At 42.0% G+C, this 7,500-nt stretch overlaps 1 protein-coding gene across 30 annotated transcripts in view; it reads right to left on the bottom strand.

Annotated features, from left to right (window-relative positions):
* Positions 1–7,500, bottom strand: part of LOC119579530 (microtubule-actin cross-linking factor 1-like) — a 208,320-nt gene that overhangs the window by 112,254 nt on the left and 88,566 nt on the right. For all 30 annotated transcript variants that reach the window (XM_037927427.1, XM_037927436.1, XM_037927433.1 and 27 more), the window contains exons 3-4: positions 4,976–5,143; positions 3,649–3,741 (exon numbers count right to left, since the gene is read on the bottom strand). In XM_037927427.1, coding sequence (XP_037783355.1) covers positions 3,649–3,741; positions 4,976–5,143 — 261 coding nt within the window. The remainder of the gene's footprint in view (positions 1–3,648; positions 3,742–4,975; positions 5,144–7,500) is intronic.

Raw genomic sequence — 7,500 nt, 5'->3', positions numbered from 1 at the left:
GGGCGAGTAAACACAAGTATGCCTTTCCCTATCATTATCTTTATAACGTAATAACAGTGACTATCATGGCAGTGAGTATAGTCCTATAGCGATGAAAGTGATGGTGTTAAAACTACTACCTTCGCCACATGAAAACGTTAACGCGAAAACTATCACTTACCATACCTTTCAACGGTTCTTAAGATGGCGTCTCGCTTCGCGTTATCATTGTATACTAATTATTAGTAATAATCCACTTGAAAGCTGCCCTTATAGTCCAAATGATTATAATTATCTGTCCAACCTCTCCGCCTAATATATACGATCACTCGATTTAATTAGCGGCGACGCCAGTTACTGATGATCCCTATAAGTCAGTTTGAATTGAGAAACAGGGTGTTGTTACATCACTTGGCAAAAGAATCTAATCTCGACGACCTCCTCCTCCCATTCCTTTTCTCTCTCCTTTCCCCATCCCCCATTTCCTCTCGGCCTCCGTTTTCTTCTCTCCCTCTCCTTCTTCCTCATCCCATCCCCTTCGACATGAACCGAATACCTACGTCTTGTAACGAAACCGCGCGAGAGAAGTGAGCAGCGAGAATGGAACTTCCTTACTTCCTTCCCTCGTCCATCCCAGACCATGACGTCATGGTTTTTTTTCACTTCCCATTGTCATTCCTTCTCCTTTCATCTCACATCATTCTGCCATCCTCGTCCTTTCCCCGCTTCCTTCCTACTTGATGCTCATTCACACACTTCCCTTCGCTTCCTCCCTTACGCACAGACCTTCGTCCTTTACGACTATGACGTCATCCTGTACTTTCACGTCGGCCCGCTATCCCTTGGCGAGTCTAACGTCATCACTACGTTTTGCGACATTTTTTTTACTACTAAATCATCCACTCTGTTCTAGAATGGCTTCACTTTAAGTACCCTTTTCCCATTCGTTATTTTTTTCCACATCATAGGCTCCAACAATGAAGTACTCTTACTAGTAGTAGTACTGAGGTAGTCGCAAAAGTAAATAATCATAATATTAACATTAACAACAAAAACAGCAACAATAATAACAATAACAATAATAATATTAATAATAATAACTGTTATTATTATTACTATTATTCTTACCATGAATATTATTATCATCATAATTATCATTACTGTTATAAAATCATTATCATCATCATAATCATTATTACTAATACCATAGTACAACCACTACAACTAAAAGTACAACCTCGTCCTATACATGCATGACGTCACTCTTCGAAATCAGTGACGTACCACATGACGTCATGGGACGGACACGTCACGGAGGCGGCGGAGAGGAAGGCTCGCGGTTGGCCAAGACGACCCCGGGGCTTACTATCCCAGCTGTAACAGACCCTATTCCCTCTCACCTCTCTCCTCTTTCGCAATAAAACATTACTCACTGCATCCCTTCTTAGTAATGGTACTTTTTTTTGTTATTGGCGTTTCTTGTTTTTAATTGTCATTGTAATATTTGTGAATATTATGTCCTTTACTCGGTTTAAATTTTCGAATGGATTTAAGATTTACGTACAAGTCTTTCTTTTCCTTTTCTTCCCGCCTCTTTCGGTCACTTTATGCCTGTCTGGCCTGGCCTTGCCTGCCTGCCTGCCTGCCTGCCTGTCTGCCTAGCCTGGCATGGCCTTGCCTGCCTGCCTGCCTGCCTGCCTGTCTGCCTAGCCTGGCATGGCCTTGCCTGCCTGCCTGGCCTGGCCTGGCCTGGCCTGGCCTGGCCTTGCCTGCCCTCCTGTCTGCCTGCCTCCGCCTGACTCTGGGAAGGAAACCGCAAAATCCCTGTTCGACACCCGAAATCCAACCCTCTCCCTCCTTACCCCCACCCTACCCCCATCCCATACCCCCCCCCACAACCCCTTCCGGCCGCCCCTACCTCCTCCTCCGCGCGAGAACCCGAACATCATTTATGCGCAAGTGTAAACCATTCCCCGAAATCTATTTACTTCGCGCAAACAGCCTTTTCCTCTCCCGCCGGCGCAGGCTGGAATGTGGCCGAGACTCGTCAGGCGCCTCTTGGTTCTCACTGCACGGGTTTTCCTTCTTGGCTCGCCGGGTCTCTTCGTTTGCATTCGCTTGGCTTAGGCGGATGGAATTTACACCTATCCTCTATCCTATTCGATCTATCCTCTGAGTGCTGCTTGTGATAATTGTATTGTGGATTGGAAACTACTGAAACGACTTAGGATCAACAAGTACGAGTTTAATGTATGCATACGAAGACGAAGTCGAAGTACAAATACTTTTTTAACTGTTTATGTAAAAAACTAACCTAATCACGACTTTCTCGATTTTATCTTTCTTTATATAAATCATACAATGCCGATAACTCCCCTAACCAAATGTACACACACGGACGTACACGGATATACACTAGTGTACATGTGTGTCTGCTTACGTCTGAATCACCTGTGTGACCGGCCTGACCATATAAGGCCTTAAAACACCAACTGGAATAAATCAGTGTTCCAGGAAGCTTCTAGAAGGTCGCTCGGACAGAAGCGAAGCGTTAACTTTCCCTTTCCCGGAGCGGGACTGCGCCCTCACGCCCATCACCCGAGCGCCCGAGACCCGCCAATACCCAAACGAGCGGGCGTGGTGGATATTTTATGCCTTTTTTTCCCCTCTTTCTCGATATGAATCGATTATCAAACGTTGATTCTAAGCTAGTCATTACGCCCACAGTCGTCCGCCGTGGCAGCCGCTTCCTTGTTTCAAAATCAAAGGTTGTCTCGCGAGATCGGACTTTATCTCAATACAAGAAAAGGAGAAAAAACAATGATACTCATCTCACGCCCTCTTTATTTATTTCTTTTTTGTGAACTCTCATCAAACGCCGTTCTCATAATAGCAGGTCTGTTTAAAATCACATAGCAAAAAATGAACATAAATCAACACCAAGGTTCATTGGGCTTGTGCATCCGACACTGAATCTGTGTCAGTCGGAAAGTCATTTTGGCTTACTCAATAATCAAGAAGCGGGGGAAGACATCTATATTTATAAATAGACAGAGATAGATATAGACAGAACAGACAGACAGATAGATATAGAGAGATGCAGACGGATAATACAGATAGATAGATAGATAATATATATACATATTATACATATATACATATACAAATACATACATACATATATATACATATATATATACATATTCATATACGTATATTCATATACATATTCATATGTTCATATATATACATATACATAAACATGCATACACACAAATACATACAATATATACATATATACATAAACATATATACACATATACATATACATACATATATGTACATATACACATACATATATATACATACATTTATATATACATATAAGAGAGAGAGAGAGAGAGAGAGAGAGAGAGAGAGAGAGAGAGAGAGAGAGAGAGAGAGAGAGAGAGAGAGAGAGAGAGAGAGAGAGAGAGAGAGAGAGAGAGAGAGAGAGAGAGAGAGAGAGAGAAGACAGAGAGAACGAGACAAATCAAAGAAACACAGAGAGGGAAAGACTGAACATGAATAAAGTGAAGAAAAATAAAGAATTCCTCTAGCCCGCGTATGCCCCCCCCCCCCCCAGGACCCGCTGAACCTCGGTGTTGGAAGCTGAGTTCCCACACTCACCTGGAAGTGAAGGATGATCGTCCATATGAGCCCAAGGGTGAGCTTGGGGTTGCCATCGACGATATCTTCACACCGGATGTTGACAAGTTTGATCTGCAACAATTAAACAGTCATTGAAAGGAACACCCTGAAATAAATGAGTGTTAAAATGCATACATCATTTTCGCTCTTCCCACGACGATATCCATTCACGAGATAACATCCAAGGATATGATAATTGCAAATTCAATTCAAATCTATTCTAATGTTGCATTGTTCAAGCTGAGGGCTAATCTGCCTCCAATGTTGCAATCCCTTTGTTAGTCTATTGAGCCCCCTAATTCTACGATAAAGCTTTTATGTGTGAAATATATAAAACAATTAGCCTTCTATGTGTAACAATTCTAAGACAATTTAAAAACAATCTTTACAAACATCTTAAGGCACCAGTAAGAAAAGCCAAAATGTGTAACCCTATGAGAAAATCCCATAGAGTTCTCACACCAGAACTCTCGCGTTAAAGTCTACGGGGGAGGTACTCGAGTGTTGGGGAAAGAGCCTCATCATCCTGAATAAAATATACTCTCTGCAATCTGATATCATATTTCCTTAACGACTTGAAATTCCTGTTTCGAAGTCTATAATACTGTTGCATTCGATCTCATTCATCTTATTAAAACAATTTCCTTCGATACAAGCTGCAAGGGCTTCCACGTATACACATCTTATCTAAACTGACATACTGTACAGATTACATTATGATTCATGATTAATATCGGTCCACCTGTGAGCCATTGTGACAGCTGTCAGCATGACTGATGGCGGGCATGCTAAGGCTGATGCACATTCATCGTCAGAAGCCTCTATAAGGTAAAGCTGATGGGCTTAACTAGGTCCACAATTCCCTGACAGAGTACCTCCGCCGTGACATGACGCGGAGATATGTGGCGGATCGAACAGAAACATAACGGACTACAACATGGCGTGAATGATAACAGAGCCAGCAAATAAAAATACGGATTTTGGGGGAAGTGTATAAAACATATATCGTTCTGGCTCACAAAGAACCACCAACAGTTTGATATTAGAATATAGGCTATGTACATGATAGATATCCTTGTACAAGCTTTGCATAACTGAACATTCATTTTTTTTCTTATAATGTCATTTATTTTTTTTCCTAACATTCGAAACAATAGCGTTAAAAATACCCTTAACTTCAATTTCAGGATGACAGCCTCCAAAAATAAAAGGAAACTAAAACGCCTACTTCCGCGCCGCATCTTATCTCAAGCCCCTTAAAACCACACAAGAAATTCGTCTTCCTCGAGATCCCAAAAAGACTCACCTTGCGGTATCTGAGGAAGTCGAGGGTGAGCTGGACGTTCTGTAGCATGTGGAAGCGCAGCCGGCCTCGCTCCCGGGGCAGGTGCTCGCCCGACAACACCTCCAGCAGGGAGATGAGGTTGTGGCCATCGCGGAGGTCCTCGAACAGGTCTCGGACTTGCTTTCCCGCCTGGCCAAGCGAGGAGGGACAAGGGGGAGAGAGAGAGAAGGGAGAGATTAGTGTTACGGTCATGGACGGCTGTCAGGTGATTACACACATGATGGCCTATGCCTCAGGTACAAAATGTGAGATTTATCTTAAAAGCTTTTTATAAACTCCTTAACTGATACTATTTTTTTCTTCTGAATCATTATTACTTTTTTTAATTACTGCCTTTTACTATTTCCCAGCATTAGATACACATCCCATTATATATTAGGCATAATAATTTTCACTCCCTCACACAGCCATAGATTTTAAAATATGATTCTGCTATTATTACAAAAATAATATTTAGAACTCACAATCAGACATAAAAATACAATCATAAATAAAACGCATAAACATATACACACCCATATACAGATCTTAAATATATATAAAACACCCTACTACCCATTACAATAAGTTCCCCAAACAAGGAAAATCAACAGAACAAAATACTACGGAAACCTGAGTCGACTCGTCCCGAACGGTGCCTGTCACACGTCACACCGCGCGTTACGGAGTCGTATGGTCGCAGCTCGTTACAAAGCGTCCCGAGTGCCAGTGCCACTTGACATAGTCCCGGTGCCAGCCAGTGGGGAAGTAAGTGCCCGCCGGCGCCGCGACGCCTCTTAAAAGTAAGTGACCCTCGCCACTTACGGGACACTTATTCTTCCACACAGGATAACCCTCGCTAATTCCTCTGTAAACTTTTTAGCATCTGAAGACACTCTCTACTTGTATTCTTGGCCCTTAAGAGCTTTTGTGGTCCTTAATTAATCAGCATTTACCATTAGCATCATAATGAATATAATTCATAAAATACATCATCATTACTTCTATCAATTACCATTACCATCATCATTATTATTAATATCATCATAGTTACCCCCGTCACTATCACCCCCATTCCCTTCATAACTTCCGTTTTCTTTGAACGAGCTACGACCTCTCAACCCAAGATTACTTATACACTAGTCTTACCCTTCTCTGTACGGGGTGCATCAGGTCACGGAAAGGAGAGAGGGGAGAGGGGGAAGGGGAAAGATGACGATAAAAAGGAAAGAGGGAAGAGTCGAAGGGCGAGGAAAAAGGAAATTGCAAAATGGACAAGGCAAGAGAAGAGGAGAGGTGAAGATAACAACGAAAAGAGGAGAGGAGAGTAGAGGTGAGAGAGGAGAGGGGGGGGACCGGACCACGGGAGACGGAGGAAGAGGACGCAAGGATGAGAAGAAAAGGAAGAAGAAAAAATGACCATTAATACGGGGTAGACAAACACGAAAAAATGATACAAAGGAGATAAAATCATTCGTGCTCAACTGGAGTGCTCAACGTAAAGTTACATGAGGGTCAGATGAGGGGAGATGCTACGTGTACAGGCTGGTGAAGATAGTGCCTTGGATTTATACAGTGCAATTAATACTCCTAAATCACTCATTTCAAAAACTGTGATATATCAAAATTGTGTGAAATTGTATAAATGTCAATAAAACCGTTATTTTCTCCTGAAGAGATTTCATATATTCAAAAACTTATTTTTTCAACATTCTGCACAAAATCAGTCCGAGACACACGATAAGTATAATTAACAGTAAACGAAAAAGAAAGGTTTTTGATATCACACATCTCAAATCAGGTTATTGTGCAGATTGTTGTGAAAATACTTGGAGACATGTAGAGTTCCATTTCGGCATGCTTATATCCCCTCCCAGCACTAAAACTACAAGGCAAAGCTGATAGACAAAACAACTCATATAATCAAGAGACGGGAAGAAATCAACAAAAAGAAAACAGAACGCTAAAAGGGAAAAAAAACAAAATAAAAATATCGAGGGGCGTCGTTCGCTCAGCTGATCATGACCACGCAAGACCCGAACGCTCGGTTGAGTCATTGCAAGGTGCAAGCATTGTTCATAACCGCACACGAGCAAACACAGGCATGAAATGGAGATCCGAAGCCTCATGTCTGCGCATGAGGGGTGAGGGATAAGGAGACACGATCTTGCTCTAGGAGATAGTGACAAAATGCGGGAAGGAGGCGCATATTTACATATGCTTCTTGCATACTGAGGGAATTTTCAAGGTCTAGACCTTGGGAGTTTTAGATAAACTCAAAAATAGCCATGCAGCCTAAAACTGTACAGCAATGACTGCACGGGTAATACAAGAAAACTACAAAGCGGAAATACGAAAAAAAAGACTACGTAAGAAAACGCCAACCATCGCGGCACACGTCTCAAACAAAAATAATAAATTCGAATCAACTAAATATTTCTACAAAGCAGCAGGACTACCCTCGGCGACTCCTCCATTGGAGCAAAACAATGTAAAAAAAAAAAAAA

The sequence above is a fragment of the Penaeus monodon genome, chromosome 12, assembly GCF_015228065.2.
Source record: "Penaeus monodon isolate SGIC_2016 chromosome 12, NSTDA_Pmon_1, whole genome shotgun sequence".
Taxonomy (NCBI): Eukaryota; Metazoa; Arthropoda; class Malacostraca; order Decapoda; family Penaeidae; genus Penaeus; species Penaeus monodon.
The sequence above is the reverse complement of the archived record's forward strand: the minus strand, read 5'-3'. Positions and strand labels throughout refer to the sequence as shown.